The 17,719-nt window shown below is 43.5% G+C and overlaps 1 protein-coding gene and 1 pseudogene across 1 annotated transcript; both read left to right on the forward strand.

Moving 5' to 3' along the window:
• Positions 1-657: 657 nt before the first annotated feature.
• LOC120860770 lies at positions 658-14,475 on the forward strand (annotated as a pseudogene).
• Positions 6,924-7,934, forward strand: LOC120860771 (casein kinase I). Its single transcript, XM_040236491.1, has one exon. The coding sequence runs from the start codon at positions 6,924-6,926 to the stop codon at positions 7,932-7,934; it is 1,011 nt and encodes a 336-aa protein (XP_040092425.1).
• Positions 14,476-17,719: the final 3,244 nt, after the last annotated feature.

Raw genomic sequence — 17,719 nt, forward strand, 5'->3', positions numbered from 1 at the left:
AGCTAGATACTATTATACATATTTTTAAAAGAGGAAACTAGAAGAGGTAAATAATTTTCTCAAGATGACATAGGTCTTGTGTAGGAGAGATTAAAACAAGGCAGCATGTCTCCACTTACATAGACTATCTGGCACCCATTTAGTTCTTCTGGAAGGGGAAATCACTAATGATTTGTACAGAAGATGAAATACAATAGGTTTTTAATATTAGGTAGAATGAATAAGTTTTGCTATTATCCCATTATACCAAATTTTAAAATACTGAGCTTGATCTGATCATGACATCAAATTTGCTTTCCACTTTTGGTTAAGCTAAAATAGTGAAATCCAGAACTGTGTCTTATCTCTGCCAAACTTCACTATTCTTTCACTCCTATGCTGTACTCTTTATATCCACAAGCCTCATTTCATTTATTCTATAGACCTTAAGCATTCCGCTTCATAAGCATGGATTAGGACTTTTTCCAACTTTCTACTTCATTTAGTATATATGTACAAAATTCACTAGAGCCAATAATATTTAGTTACAGCTACCACTATTTAATGCAAAAAGTTAATGCCTGTGCTAAAAATAATTAATTTTACATTCTGAGCCCATAGACTTCCCTATCAGCACGTAAATAGAGTCATCACATAAGCATAGCTGGAACCATAGCTATGGATGTGAGTTTGCATTCTGCTAGCCATGAACATATCCTCAAACAGTCCAGCATATTCCCCACTCCAATAATTATTCACATACCCTTCTTCCATTAATTTGGCTCTTTCTGCTCTGTAATGCCAGTTCAAAAAATATATATGTGATTCATAGATCAGTTAAGAGCACTATGCTCTGAAAATTAGTCTACAGTCTCATCACAACTTTAGGGAGATGTAATTTTCTCTGAATTTTGAAAGAAGACACTATCTATGCTGCCCACCTTGATGCTTTTTGAGTGAGAGTTGTCTGCTTCACTAAAGTAATTACTGAACAAGGCTGAATTTCTGTTTTGTTTTCAAGCCATTTCCTCCCTTCCTACTAACCATCTGTTTCTTTGAACTCTTTTTCACACACTTTAAACAAAACCCACTGAAACGTCTCCACAAAACTATTAATGTCAGTACTTGACCTGGTTTCTCCATTTTTCCATGAGAAAACTTAAGAATAAAATATTATTTCTCTATTCTTAAAGATTTTTCATAGATATAGGATGGAAAGTAATCATATACCAGGCAATCTAAAAGCATTATTTGTAAAGAAATATTTCTGGAAAGAAATCAAAAAATGATTAATATTGGTTGTCCTCAGGGAAGAGAGGTGGGGAGAGGACTTGTGTACATCTTTTCATGTGCTTCTTTGCTATCTGTAGATAATCTTTGATAAAGCATCTGTGCATACATCTTGGCCATTAATTGGGTAGGTAGTTTTCTTATTTATAGCATTTTTGAGAGACTGTCATATATTCTGGATACAAGCCCTTTATCATTAATATGCTTTGCAAACAGTTTCATCTAGACTGTAACTTGTCTTCTGAAAAACAGAAGTTCTTAATTTTATGAGCCAGAATCTATCAATTTGTTCCTTTAATGGACCATGTTTTTTGGGGTCATACCTAGCAACTCTTTGCCTAACTCGAGGTCACAAATAATTTCCCTTATGTTTTCTTGTAGAAGTTTTATAATTTTACACTTAGGCCAATGATCCATTTTGAGCTAATATTCATATATCATATGAGATATAGATCCAAGTTCATGCAATGTTTTTGTACATGCATTTCCAATTTTTGAAAAGAATGTACCTTGTGGACAGAAGAGTACAAAATGGACAGAAAATACAACACAGTACTTTTGCATCTTTGTCAAAAGTTAACATATATATATGGGGCTATTTATCCACCCTCTACTTATGTGTCTTGATCCCAATATCGCACTGTCTGACCCTCCAGGCAAGAATACTGGAGTGAGTTGCCAGTATTTTCTTCTCCAGGGGATCTGCCCGACCAAGGGATCGAACCCGGGTCTCCCGCATTGGAGGCAGACGCTTTAACCTCTGAGCCACCAGGGAAGTCCCTTTGCATAGCAATATAAATTTCTAACATCTCTGTTTCAGTTTTCACCAAAAAGTCGACAAAGAACTGGTTGAACAAGTGGAAGACAAATGAGTAAAGTGATATCAAAGTTCAACAACACTCAATCAAGTTGACTTATATATTAGAGAACACAGCACCCATCCTTCCTGAACATACATTCTTTTCTGGGGACACATGAAACATTCTTCTAGATAGACCATATGTTGAAATCAGACAGAGTACGTTTTCCGACAACTATGGAATTAAGTTAAATTGACCCAGAAAGAAGGCGTCAAGAGAAAATGCCTGTATTTTTGAAGACTAAATGAAAGCAGCAGTAGAGGGAGCTATGTAAATTGAGAAAAAAATAGTGTAGATGCTGGGCTTTCTTGCTGGTCCAACGGTTAAGAGTCTGCTTGTCAAGGCAGGGGCCGCTCGTTCAAGTGACCCTGCGCATTAAAACTACTGAGGCTGCACTCTAGAGCCCGGGAGCCAAACTGCTGAGCCTGTGCACCCCAACCACTGAAGCCTGTGTGCTCCAGAGCCTGTGTTCTGCAACGAGAGAAGCCACTGCAATGAGACGCCCTCGCACCACACCTAGATGGTAGCCCCTGCTTGCCACAACCAGGGAAAGCCCATGCACAGGAACAAAGACCCAGCACAGACAAAGATATATAAATAAATAAATTTTAATAAAGTATACGTGCCTCCTTCAAAAAGGAATAAAACACAGATTTCCCATGAACATGAGCAACAAAGTAGAACAAACTTCAAATCCTGGACAAAGTTATTATTTTTCCCCCTTTCAATCACACTATTTATTTATTTATTATTGGAGTACAGATGGTTTGCACTGCTGTGTTAGTTTCTGCTCTACAGCAAACTGAGTCAGGTATACACACTACTATGTATAAAATAGATAGCAAATAAAAAGTATCATTTTTAAAAATGAAAGACTGTTATGTACAATGGGTGGCAGAAATTTATGACAAGATATTTTTATTCTATACATTACGTGTAAGTAGGACTTTGAAAGGCATAGCCTATGGGGTATTACGGTAAAAATCACTAAAAACAATTTCCTATCTTTCCCTTATCCCCCTGTGCTGACCTGGTCACCCCAAATGAGGCTGTGTTTACAGGTGTCAGTGGCCTTGGTGTTTGTTACAGGTGTCAGTGGCCTTTGAGGACATGCCTGTGGACTTCAGCAGAGAGGAGTGGCAGGACCTGGACTCTGCTCAAAGGTTCCTGTACCAGGACATGATGCCGAAACCCACAGCCACCTCATCTCACTGGGTATGCACAGCTACCCTGTGAATCCATGAGTGTTGTAGCCACGCGTTCTGGGAAACAAACTCACTCAGAAGGACAATGCAGATAGTGGAGTGCAGTTTATTACACCGGCGGGCCCAAGGCAGAGTCTCCTCTTAGCCAAGGACCCTGACCAGTTTTTCTGAAAACCTTATATACCCTAAGTGTACGTGCCCAAACCCACCTCCCCAAATTCCCTGAAACTAGTCTGAAGAAAGGAAAGGAAAGATACACTCAGAGTTAACCCGTGATTCATATGCCTTAAGCCTAGGTAGTTAACAGTGGACAATTGACAATAGGCCTGTGGTCATACCCCAATAAGCATAATAGAATGTATGATTCTACTCGGTTACACAGATAATTAGGGTATTCTTTCAGGCAACAGAGAGTCTAGGTACGGGCCCTGGGGCTCTTCCATCCCGGGGGCCTGGCTTTCAGTTGGTATGTCGTTTCCATAGATACTGGGCATAGAGCTCAAAGTCCACAGTCCGGCCCAAGATGGAATCCTGCTTTCAAGATGGAGCCTGTTCTGTCTGTTTCCTCCTTCTTGAGGACTCTGTTATGAGTAAAATTGTGTCCATCCAAGAAAATATGTTGACGTCCTAACCCCCACTACTTCTGAATGTGACCTTAATTAAAAATAGGGCCTGAGACGGTAACAGGGAGGAAGGCCAGAAGTCCCAGAGCGGCAGGAGACAATAAACTAGGTGGCAGACGCTTTTTTTCTCCTTCTCTATATGTGTTGACGACACCTAGTTCTACCATGAGCTAACCGATATGTTTTTCTTATGGAAAAGTTTTTCTTAAGCTATGTTAATGAAACCATGTATTTGCTTTGCAACCTGCCTGTCTTCAAAATGGTTCTGCCTAAGAATAACTTTTTTTTTTTCTTTTCTCAACCCTTGGGCTGATGATGGCTCAAGAAACCATTATTCATGCCCATTGTTTTATGGCCGGGGGATGACATACCTTGGGCCATCCTATTTCAAAAACGCATATTGTGGGAGAGGGCCTTGGTGAAACCCCCTCAGTCTTGAGGTGACACTCTTATCTGATTAATAAGCTTGCTAACAGACATAAAACACCTTGCCAGAAACTAGCAAGGGGGCATTCTTTCTGCCCCTTTCTGATGTCCATGTCAGCAGCTTTCTCTCTCTCTCTCTCTCTCTCTCTCTCTCTCTCATACTTTAATAAAATTCTGTTACCCAAAAGGTTCTCGTGGGCAGGCCTCGTCTCTTGCCCTGGATCGAATTCCTCTCTCTCCTCCAGAGACCATGAATCCCGGCCTAGCACACGGCTCACAGCAGTAACCTGTCAGGTCTTTCCAGAAGTAATCAATCTAGAACGAGGTCGTTAGGTGGGCCCTACTCCAATATGCCTGGCATTCTTACAAAAAGGGGAAGTGTAGACACAGAGACAAACAAACACACAAGAGAGACCGTGTGGAGGCACACAAGGAGTAGATGACCGTGTGGTTGGATAGAGGCTTCTATAGGACAAGAGGTGCCTGAGGCCACCAGAAACCAGGAGAGGGACATGGAACACACCCCTCCCTAGCACCTTCAACAAGAGCATGACCTGGCTGACACCTTGATTTTAGACTTCTGGCCCTCAGAACTGCAAGACAAGAAATTCTTATTGTTCTGAGCCACACGGTTTGTGATACTTTGTTACAACAGTCCTAGGAAACTACAGCTTTCTGTATTTGGGGGTGGAGTGCTATTATAAGAAACACCTAAAAAGAGATGAAGTGGCTTTGGAATTGGGCAGCGGGTAGAGGCTGGAGAAATTTGTAGGTGCTTGATAGAAGAAGTCTAGATTGCCTCAAAGAAACTGGTGGGAGAAATAGGAATAACTGTGTTTTTGCTGAGGTCTCAGATACGCTTCCCAGGTGACGCTAGTGGTAAAGATTCCTCCTGCCGATGCTGGAGACTCGGGTTCCATCCCCGGGTCAAGAAGATGCCCCAGAGAAGGAAAGGGCAACCCACTCCAGTTTTCTTGCCTGGAGAATCTCACGGACAGAGGAGCCTGGCGGGCTCCAGTTCACGGGGTTACAAAGAGTCGGACAGGACCGAAGCGAATTAGCACACAGCACTGGCCAAAGAACCTAGCATGTCTGGTACCTACCTGTGTAAGAAATAAATTCTAGGTATTTCCTAAAAGAACTAGAAGATTTAGAAAAGCTAATTTAATCTTTATTTCTGAATAATGAGTTACTGATTGAATTTAACACATGATGAATATGAGAAATTCACGGCTTTGGATATTTTCACCCTGCACAATGTTAGGTAGAACTAGGTATTTGATAAGCATAGCGTATCACGGCAAAAATCATGAAAGACAACTAACTTTCTAGTTCTCTTCCATCCAACCCCCGGTGCTGACCATGTCACCTTGAATGGGACTGTATTGTAACAGGGTCATTCGAGGATGTCCCTGTGGACCTCAGCAGGGAGGAGTAGCAGCACGTGGACCCTGTGCAGAGGTGCCTGTACCAGGATGTGACACTGGAGACCTACAGCCACCTGTGCGCAGTGGCTAAGTAAGCACAGCTGCCCTGTGCACCTGCCAGGGGCCTCAGAGAGGCTGCTTCCATTCTCAGCTGCTGAAAGCTCTGGGGCATCTGAAGTGTAATGGTGTCATCTTTGATTTGCCCGAGATACTTCAGTCCTTTGACCCTTCTGTGATTATTACTCTATTCCCAGGGAAATGGGATTACAGTCCTGAAGAGCCAATAGAAGTGTCATTGAAAGGCCCTGAAACCCAGTTAACTGGACCCAATTCTATAATGTGTCCTGTTCACAGGGAACCAAGTTCCCAAACCAGAGGTCATCTTCAAGCTGGAGCAAGGAGAGGGCCCATGGACATTGGAGGAGGAAACCCCACATCACAGCTGCTCAGATGTGTGACCTGAGTAGATGCGGGACGTGGAGTAGATCTGTTTTTCTAGGACAGGCTGATGCCTTTGAAAGGCTCTGAAGATAATCTGTCTTGAAGGTTCTAAGAGCGCGCGCGAGATTCCTTTCCCAGAGTTCTCTGCGCCATGAAGCGCCTTCCTGGAACTCGGGGCATTTTGCGTTGGCTGCAGCCGTTGTAACAAGATGGAGTGACCAGGGGCCCCTCCTGGCGGGAGCCGGTGGCAGTGGCGGCAGCGGTATCGCCGCCATAACTTCACGGGCTCCCCTGAACCAGACCCCGAAGTCGCCGCAAAGGCGAGGCCGCGGCTGCCAGAAGCCAGAGGCTCAGCCTGCTAACGGTAAGAGCCCCCTCAACAGTCTGGGCCTGGTGAAAAGAAACCTGACAGTAGCGGTGGTCAGGTTCCCCTTGGCCGATTCTGGGCCCTGTAAGGCTGAGAAACAGCCAGGGTTTTCTGTTTCCTGCCTGCCTTCACAGCCTTGCTCCGTGGACGAGCCCTAGGGGCGTCCATCGTCCCCTTAGAGGCGTCTATCGTCCCCTTAGAGGCGTCCATCGTCCCCTTAGAGGCGTCCATCGTCCCCTTAGAGGCGTCCATCGTCCCCTTAGAGGTGTCGGAGCTTAACCCCACCCCCATCTTTGTCTCTCAGGATGGCGAGCAGCAGTGGATCCGAGGCCGATTCCCTTGTCGGAGGGAGATATAAACTGGTACGGGAGATCGGGTCTGGCGCTTTTGGGCACGTTTATTTGGCGATAGACCTCACCAACCACGAGCAAGTGGCAGTAAAATTAGAATCACAGAATGCAAGGCAGCCCCAGTTGTTATACGAGAAGGAACTCTATAATATCCTTCAAGGTGGGGTTGGCATCCCCCAGATACGGTGGTATGGTCAGGAAACGGACTATAATGTGCTAGTCATGGATCTTCTGGGACCCAGCCTTGAAGATCTCTTCAATTTCTGTTCAAGAAGGTTTACAATGAAAACTGTACTTATGTTGGCTGATCAGATGATCAGTAGAATTGAGTATGTGCATAGGCAGAATCTTATACACAGAGACATTAAACCAGAGAACTTCCTGATGGGTACTGGGCAGCAGTGGAAGAAGTTATTCCTTATTGATTTTGGTTTGGCCAAGAAGTACAGAGACAAGAAGACAGGGCAACACATACCCTACAGATCCGGTAAAAGTCTCACTGGCACGCCTTCCTATGCTAGCCTCAGTGCCCATCTTGGTATTGAACAGAGTCGCCGAGATGACATGGAATCGTTAGGATATGTTTTGATGTATTTTAATAGAGGCAGCCTGCCATGGCAAGGACTAAAGGGTGCAACAGTGAAGCAAAAATGTGAAAAGATTAGCGAAATGAAGATGACCACCCCTGTTGATGTTTTATGTGAGGGATTTCCTGTAGAATTTGCCATGTACTTAAAGCATTGTCGCGGGCTGTCCTTTGAGGAAGCCCCAGATTACACGTACCTGAGGCAGCTATTCCGCATTCTTTTCAGGACCCTGAATTACCAACATGACTATGCATTTGATTGGATAGTGTTAAAGCAGAAAGCAGAACAGCAGGCTGCCTCTTCAAGTGGGCAGGGTCAGCAGGCCCAAACCCCCACAGGCAAAAGTGACAAAACCAAAAGTGAAATGAAACATTCTTAAACTTGAGTCAAGGAGCCAAAGACAGAGCAGGAGACTGGAGCAGCAAGTTCAGTTCCCTGTCAACTGGCTCTGGTCAGCAGAGATTTTGTCTCCTGAGTTAAAGGCTCTGTAATTAGTGAAACATGGTATCCGGTTTTCTGTTTCACTGTTTCAAGTGGAAAAGGTCACTAAATGCTTGACACACACAAATTGGTGGGGAAATTGTGCCTATGCCCATTTTAATTAAAATCTTTTATTTTGAACTATACTGCTTTGAGAGATCTCATTTCAGAAGAATAGCCTGTGCAGTTGCTATGGTTGTTAATGCATTCTGAGGGTTTATCCGTCCCTGGGGTTTGCAAGTTGTTCACTTAAAACATTCTTCAAATGGTTGGCTACTTGTTTGCAAGCCAGCTGTGATGGTAGCAATCAAAGATTCCAGTGTTTGATCATATGAAAGACTGTGCCTGCTTACCTGTGCTAGAAATAACAGCATCTTAAATGAAGACTTAAGAAAAACTTAGTGACTACTAGATTATCCTTAGGACTCTGCATTAATTCTCTAATGCTCTTGGTATTTAAGAAAAAGCATATTTGTCACAGAATTTTAGTTAACATCTTACAACTGAACCTGTATATATGTTTAGATAAACTAGTCACTATAAACATCTACATGATCTGGAATTTGTTTTTATTTGGAAATGAGAGCTTTTTGATTTACAGATTCATTAGAAACTGTAAACTCTTTCTGTTAACAACAAAAAAAGTCTCTAAACTTTTAGAGTTGCTTAGGCAGAGTTGACAGAAGCCCCTTTAATACTTAAATGCCATCTCCTAGTATGGCCCTTGCCAGGATGCATTGTCTTCTTTGCTTGGCTATTTGGCAGGAGAGCTATCTGCCCTTCTCCCCCTATCCCTGTACTCTAGATCATATGCCACACTACCGTCTCAGGCAGCTTGCTTTCTTAGTTATTTATTTCCTTCCCTACTATTTTGTGCTTCTTTTGTCCTGCCCCTCCCCCACCACAGTTTTTGTCCTTATGTATTCGGATTTCATGGATCTGCTTCCTCTCAAAAGTACCAATTCCGCCCTTGCTCCTGCCAATCCCTTTCCATTTCCTCTCCAGCTTCTCAATGTCATCTAAAACCAACCTCATTTTGTTTTACATATGTCAACTCTGACATCGGATTAAAATACCATTTTGTAGGAGAAAATATAATTGAAATTTCTGAAATTCAGTGTTCATGCAGTAATAGTTGTTCTTTACTAAAAGTGAGGACTACATAGGCAAATGAATGGATAGAGAATATGTGAGATACATATATATGTGAGAACCATTTTCTAGAAGACGGCTGTGGCAGATCTTACTATAAGACACTTAGGACAAGATTAGTATCGGTAACACTCTTGTCTTTTTCATTAGGGCGACCCCTTGTCCAGTTTACACCTGTTGTTTGGTATAACCATTATTACTATTATTAATGGCTGCATTGCACAGCTTGTGAGGTCTTAGTTCCCTGACCAGGGATTGAACCCAGATCCTCAGCAGTGAGACAGAGTCCTAACTACTGGACCACCAGGAAGGAAGTCCCCCACCACAGTTATTAATGATGTCCCTTTCCCATTTTAAACTGTCCTGATTTAGATGATAAAGTATAAGGATAACTCAGCTACACTCCATAAGAAGATCAAACATGTTTTTGAAATTCAGTTATCAGGAAACATTTACCCTGGAAGAATTGGCATATTTTCTACCTGTGACCAATGTAAATCTTGCAAATGACTGTATTTCTTTTCCAGCTGCATCTAATAGGAAGGTAAGAAAGAAACTTATAGCTCAATTTTATTTATTCGGCAGAACTATCAGGCACAAATGTCTATAGTCAAAATAGATCCTGGCGCTGACTTTGTTCATTCTCTCTTTATCTGCTCTGACCTAAATTTATAGAGTCATACCTGGACATTTTGCTTCAGGGATTCTTAAAGGCCCCCTAAAGACACTGGGAAAGCAATGAGTGCAAAAAAAAAAAAAAAAACAAACAAACAAACAAATACAAGAATTTATGATAACTCATTAAAAACTTGATTATTTCCTGCTTTTATTGGGAAGGAGTTTGGTCTGTGAAGTCAGAAGCTTTGAAGAGATCAGATCCACCAGCCTGAAAACACCCACACTTCATCTGGGGGTCGCACCCTGTGGGAGAGCCAAGGAGTACCACCTTTCTATGGCCACAAGCTGTGTATCTGTAACTGATATGATTGTGTGACACTTAGAAAAGGCAGGTTTCTCACTGGGACCAAGTGTACCAGCTGTCCCCTCCTAAGTCATTAAATATCTTTCCTTACACGCTGACCCAAGACTTCAGTTTCTAGAAATCAGTCATGTATATGCACAAAGATTTAAATGCAGAAATGTAACTACAGTGGTATTAATTGTCAAAACCAAGACTATCCTTCATACATGCTTACTAACAGTATCAGTATAGTTCATTTGCTAGTCATGTCCGACTTTTGCGAGCCCGTGGACCGCAGCACACCAGGCTTCCCTGTCCATCACCCACTCCCGGGGCTTGCTCCAGCTCATGTCCATCAATTTGGTGATGCCATCCAACCATCTCATCCTCTGTTGTCCCCTTCTCCTACAGCCTTCAATCTTTCCCAGCAACGGGGTCTTTTGTAAGGAGTCAGTTATTCACATCAGGTGGCCAAAGTATTGGAGTTTCAGCTGCAGCATCAGTCCTTCCAATGAATATTCAGGACTCATTTCCTTTAGCATTGACTGGTTGGATCTCCTGGCAGTCCAAGGGACTCTCAAGAGTCTTCAATTCTCTGCCCCTCAGCTCTCTTTATGGTCCAACTCTCACATCCATACATGACTGACTACTGGAAAAACCATAGATTTGACTAGACGGACTTTTGTAGGCAAAGCAATGTCTCTGATTTTTAATATGTTCTCTTGGATTGACACAGCTTTTCTTCCAAGGAGCAAACGTCGTTGAATTTTATGGCTTCATTCACCGTCGGCTGTGATTTTGGAGCCCAAGAAAAGAAAGTCTCTCGCTGTTTCCGCTGTTTCCCCATCTATTTGCCATGAAGTGATGGGACAGGATGCCATGAACTTCATTTTTCAGATGTTGAGTTTTAAGCCAGCTTTTTCACTCTCCTTTTCCACTTTCATCAAGAGGCTCTTTAGTTTCTCTTTGGTTTCTGCCTCAGTTCAGTTCAGTTCAGTCGCTCAGTCATGTCCGACTCTTTGCGACCCCATGAGTTGCAGCACGCCAGGCCTCCCCGTCCATCACCCACTCCCGGAGTTCACTCAGACTCATGTCCATCGAGTCAGTGATGCCATCCAGCCATCTCATCCTCTGTCGTAAGGGTGGTGTAATTTGCGCATCTGAAGTTATTGATATTGCTGCCGGCAATCTTGATTCTAGTTTGTGCTTCAGCCAGCCAGGCATTTCCAATGATGTGCTCTGCATAGAAGTTAAATAAGCAGGGTGACAATATACAGCCTTGACGTACTCCTTTCCCGATTTGCTTCCATGTCCAGTTCTAACTGTTGCTTCTCGACCTGCATACAGATTTCTCAGAGAGCAGGTCAGGTGGTCTGCTATTCCCATCTCTGGAAGAATTTTCCAGTTAGCTGTGATCCACACAGTCAAAGGCTTTAGCATAGTCAATAAAGCAGAAGTAGATGTTTTCCTGGGACTCTTTTGCTTTGTCTATGATCCAACGGAGGTTGCCATTTGATCTCTGCTTCGTCTGCCTTTTCTAAATCCAGCTGGTACATCTGGAAGTTCGCAGTTCACGTACAGTTGAAGCCTGGCTCGGAGAATTTCAAGCATAACTTTGCTAGCGTGGGAGATGAGTGCAGTTGTGCAGTGGTTTAAACATTCTTTGGCATTGCTTTTCTTTGGGATTGGAATGAAAACTGACCTTTTCCAGTCCTGTGGCCACTGCTGAGTTTTCCAAATGTGCTGGCATATTGAGTGCAGCACTTTCACAGCATCATCTTTTAGGATTTGAAATAGCTCAACTGGAACTCCATCACCTCCACTAGTTTTGTTCATAGCGATGCTTCCCAAGGCCCACTTGACTTCACACTCCAGGATGTCTGGCTCTAGGTGAGTGAGCATACCACCGTGGTTATCTGGTTCATGGAGATCTTTTTTGTATAGTTCTTCTGTGTATTCTTGCTACCTCTTCTTAATATCTTCTGCTTCTGTTAGGCCCATACCATTTCTGTCCTTTATTGTGCCCATCTTTGCATGAAATGTTCTCTTGGTATCTCTAGTTTTCTTGACGAGATCCCAAGTCTTTCCCATTCTGTTGTTTTCCTCTATTTCTTTGCATTGATCACTGAGGAAGGCTTTCTTATCTCTCCTTGCTATTCTTTGGAACTCTGTGTTCAAGTGGGTATATCTTTCCTTTTCTCCTTTGCCTTTAGCTTCTTTTCTTTTCTCCGCTATTTGTAAGGCCACCTCAGACTACCATTTTGCCTTTTTGCATTTCTTTTTCTTGGGGATGGTCTTGATCAGTGCCTCCTGTACAGTGTCACAAACCTCTGTCCATAGTTCTTCAGGCACTCTGTCTATCAGATCTAATCCCTTGAGTCTATTTGTCACTACCACTCTATAATCGTCAGGGATTTGATTTAGGTCATACCCGAATGGTCTAGTGGTTTTCCCTACTTTCTTCCATATAAGTCTGAATTTGGCAATAAGGAGTCCATGATCTGAGCCACAGTCAGCTCCCGGTCTTGTTTTTGCTGACTGTATAGAGCTTCTCCATCTTTGGCTGCAAAGAATATAATCAATCTGATTTTGGCATTGACCATTTGGTGATATCTATGTGTAAAGTCCTCTCTTGTGTTGTTGGAAGAGTGTATTTGCTATGAGCAGTGCGTTTTCTTGGCAAAACTCTACTAGGCTTTGCCCTGCTTTGTTTTGTCCTTCACAGCCAAATTTGCCTGTTACTCCAGGTATCTCTTGACTTCCTGCTTTTGCATTCTAGTTTCCTATAATGAGAAGGACATCTTTCTTAGGTATTAGTTCTAGAAGGTCTTGTAGGTCTTCATAGAGCTGTTCAACTTCAGCTTCTTCAGCATTACTGGGTGGGGCATAGACTTGAATTACTGTGATACTGACTGGTTTGCCTTGAAACGAACAGAGATGATTCTGTCACTTTTGAGATTGCATCCACGTACTGCACATTAGACTCTTTCATTGACTATGAGGGCTACTCCATTTCTTCTAAAGGATTCCTGCCCATAATGTTAGATATAATGGTCATCTGAAGTAAATTCACCCATTCCAGTCTATTTTAGTTCACTGATCCCTAAATTGATTGCTATATTAACAGTATGTTGGTTATAAAAATGATGAAACATGCGAAAACTCAATATTATCCAACTGTTAAAATTGTATACAAAAATATTTGCCGACATGGAGAAATGTTTAAGTTAGTGTAAAGAGCAAAAAATGAAGGTAAACAAACAATTCTAGTTTCATATAAACCAAGTATACATATATTAATAATATAAAGATGATGCTGTGAAAGTGCTGCACTCAACATGCCAGCACATTTGGAAAACTCAGCAGTGGCCACAGGACTGGAAGAGGTCAGTTTTCATTCCAGTCCCAAAGAAAGGCAATGCTAAAGAATGCTCAAACTACCGCACAATTGCACTCATCTCACATGCTAGTAAAGTAATGCTCAAAATTCTCCAAGCCAGGCTTCAGCAATACGTGAACCGTGAACTTCCTGATGTTCAAGCTGGTTTTAGACAGGGCAGAGGAACCAGAGTTCAAATTGCAAACATCCTCTGGATCAAGGGAAAAGCAAGAGAGTTCCAGAAAATCATCTATTTCTGCTTTATTGACTATGCCAAAGCCTTTGACTGTGTGGATCACAATAAACTGTGGAAAATTCTGAGAGAGATGGGAATACCAGACCACCTGACCTGCCTCTTGAGAAATCTGTATGCAGGTCAGGAAGCAACAGTTAGAACTGGACATGGAACAACAGACTGGTTCCAAATAGGAAAAGGAGTACGTCAAGGCTGTATATTGTCACCCTGCTTATCTAACTTATATGCAGAGTACATCATGAGAAACGTTGGGCTGGAGGAAGCACCAGCTGTAATCAAGATTGCCGGGAGAAATATCAATAACCTCAGATATGCAGATGACACCACCCTTATGGCAGGAAGTGAAGAGGAACTAAAAAGCCTCTTGATGAAAGTGAAAGAGGAGAGTGAAAAAGTTGGCTTAAAGCTCAAGATTCAGAAAACGAAGATCATGGCATCCGGTCCCATCACTTCATGGGAAATAGATGGGGAAACAGTGGAAACAGTGTCGGACCTTATATTGGGGGGCTCCAAAATCACTGCAGATGGCGACTGCAGCCATGAAATTAAAAGACGCTTACTCCTTGGAAGAAAAGCTATGACCAACCTAGGTAGCATATTGAAAAGCAGAGACTTTACTTTGCCGACTAGTCAAGGCTATGGTTTTTGCAGTAGTCATGTATGGATGTGAGAGTTGGACTGTGAAGAAGGCTGAGCACCAAAGAATTGATGCTTTTGGATTGTGGTGTTGGAGAAGACTCTTGAGAGTCCCTTGGACTGCAAGGAGATCCAACCAGTCCATTCTGAAGGAGATCAGCCCTGGGATTTCTTTGGAAGGAATGATGCTAAAGCTGAAACTCCAGTACTTTGGCCACCTCATGTGAAGAGTTGACTCACTGGAAAAGACTTTGATCCTGGGAGGGATTGGGGGCAAGAGAAGGGGGACGACAGAGGATGAGATGGCTGGACGGCATCACTGAGTCGATGGACGTGAATCTGAGTGAACTCCAGGAGTTGGTGATGGACAGGGAGGCCTGGCGTGCTGCGATTCATGGGGTCGCAAAGAGTCGGACACAACTGAGCGACTGAACTGAACTGAACTGAACTGAAACACTCAGGAATAGACACACATGCACATACCAGAGAAAAATGTCTGAAACCGTAAACATCAAAATGTTAATAGAATGATAGTTAGGTGATAATAGACTTAGAGGTCCCTTTAATTTTCTTCTTTCTACTTAGAGTGTATGACTTCCTGTTACAAAAATAAAACTATTTTTATATAACCATATATATAAAGATACATTTTTACATTTTTATATACATATATGAATTTATATAACAATATAAAATACATTTAACTATTTCATATGCATATAATAAAATTAAGTAATGCAGTTTTATCATATATACTGTCTCACTGAGCCCCTGTGACAACCAGCCTGTCCCCGGGTTGACAGCAGACTCAGGACTGTCAGAAGGGAGCTGTGGGGCAGGGTCTGGCTCCCTCATCCTCCTCTGTTTGCAAAATTTCAAGGGGAACTTTCAGTGGGAACGCTGGTCTTGGCTGGAGTGTGGGGAGGGTGGAGGACACATTCAGGAGACCTGGCTCCAGTCCATTACTGTCACAAGCCCAGGAACATGGCCAACTCGTGTACCTTCTCAGGCCACGTTATTCATCTTTGAGAAGAGGAGGAAGAACTAGAAGGGCCCTAGAGACTGTGCTCACCCTACTACTTGGCCATCCTCTAAGTTCCAAAAAAAAAAAAAAAAACGAAAAAGGGAGGGGAATTTTCTGCCCTAGATCAGCGTAGAGGGGAAATTAGCAAATCCCCCAAGGATCAGGAAAACGGAAGATCTGGTGGTGATCAGCTGAGCATTTGCACAGAGCCAGTGGGGAGTGCTGGGCATCAGGGGGGAATGTCTCCCAGGCTAGGGCTGGTGGTCACCCTTACCTGGACACTGCTGCCTGCAGACACCCTGGACCTCCCCCTCTCCCAGGCTATGGGGCTCACCCTTCATCTCACTGTTCCTCCATCAACTACATCACATTTTTCACTGAAATGGGGAGGGCTCTTGGATGTGGGACACCAGCCAGGTGGTACTCATGCTCAACAGTGGAATGGTGATTCATCTCAGGGGCAACAAGGCTGGAATCTGCCCCTCCTGTGACACACCTGCCCTGCCCTGAGGCCCTGCTGATCAATATCAGGTACCTCATTTAATTTTCACTGTAACCTTGCCAGCTACATGACAGTGATTATCATTAGCACCATTTGACAGCAGAAGCTGTTGAAGCACAGTGAGGCTAAGTCATTTATCCTAAGCTCACACTACTAGCAAGTAAAAGACCAGGAAATACTGAAGCCAAGATCAGCTGACTTCAAAGTCGGTCTGTGATTCTGAACCCCATACTGGGTCCGCTCCCAGTAAACAATATTCCTATTATCCATTGTCCTCAAAATGCTCGGGCTGGAGGAGGACATCTTGTGGGCATAAACTGAGCTTCTGCATATTTCAGTGCACATCCACAGCAATCTGCCTAAATTTCCCTCTTCTGATAGAGGTGAAAACTCAAACTCATCCTCCCTCCTTTCTTAGACACTGGAATCCAGGTGTGCACCAAGTCCCCCAGTGACTGACCAACTCAAAAAAATTGGTCTCTGCACACCTCACATCCCTGGCACTATATCCCTGATTGCTCTCGCTGCCAATCAATCACTGACCAGCAGAATCCACCCATGGATGGACTACAGGGACTGCCAGAGGACACTTCAAAGTCCCCTAATCACTCACTTGAATGGCCAGGCTCCTCATTCTATTAATCCACAGTGATGAATATGACAGCATTAAATAATAACCGACACAAGTACAGCAGTGCCACATCCCATGCAGGTTTCCAATTATCCATCTTCCCAGACTGCCAATTAATGACCCACAGAGTTTCTAAAACTGACTCCTGGAGCAGCCAAACACTGAACTTGGCTGATGGATGCTATGGTTTTCATTTCAGAAACCACCTAGTATCTTTCACAAAATCACTGACCACCCACCCCCCCGCAGTCCCAATCTGTCTGTCTCCACATTCCCGTAAGCTTAGTTGTCTAAAACAACACGCACTGATTATCTCAGTGTTTATGTGGGTCAAAATCCTAGGCACAGCGTAGCTTGATCCTCTGTTTCAGGGTCTCTCATGTGGCTGCAATCAAGGTCTCAGCTAGGCTTGGGGCCTCATCCGAAGGCTCACCTGGGGAAGGATGTTCTTCCAAGCTCATTTATGTGGTTGTTTGCAGGATCCAGTTCATTTGGGCTGTTGGACTGACAGCCTCAGTTTCATACTATTTGCAAAGGCAATCCTGAGTTCCCTGCTATATAGGCCTCCCCAACGTGGCAGGTTGGTTCACTAAGTCCACAAGGAAGAGAGCCTGTTAGCAAGACAGAACCTACAATCTCTTGTCAGCTAATCACGAAGGTGGCATCTCCTCAATGTTAAAGGTATGTTACTGCTTAGAAGTGAGTTACACAAATGGAAGGAATTACACAAAGCCTTGAATACCAGGAGTCTGGGATCATTGGGAGCCATCTTAGAAGCCACTTCTCGTAGGCCATCAACAAAGGACTCTTGGATACATATATTTGTATGGCTGAGTCCATTTGTTTTCCACCTGAAACTATCACAACATTGTTAATCTGCTGCTGCTGCTGCTGCTGCTGCTAAGTCACTTAAGTCGTGTCTGACTCTGTGCGACCCCATAGACGGCAGCCCACCAGGCTCCCCCCGCCCCTGGGATTCTCCAGGCAAGAACACTGGAGTGGGTTGCCATTTCCTTCTCCAGTGCATGAAAGTGAAAAGTGAAAGTGAAGTTGCTCAGTCGTGTCCGACTGTTATCGACCCCATGGACTGCAGCCTACCAGGCTCCTCCACCCATGGGATTTTCCAGGCAAGAGTACTGGAGT

This window comes from Oryx dammah, unplaced genomic scaffold (genome assembly GCF_014754425.2).
Source record: "Oryx dammah isolate SB20612 unplaced genomic scaffold, SCBI_Odam_1.1 HiC_scaffold_11189, whole genome shotgun sequence".
Taxonomy (NCBI): domain Eukaryota; kingdom Metazoa; phylum Chordata; class Mammalia; order Artiodactyla; family Bovidae; genus Oryx; species Oryx dammah.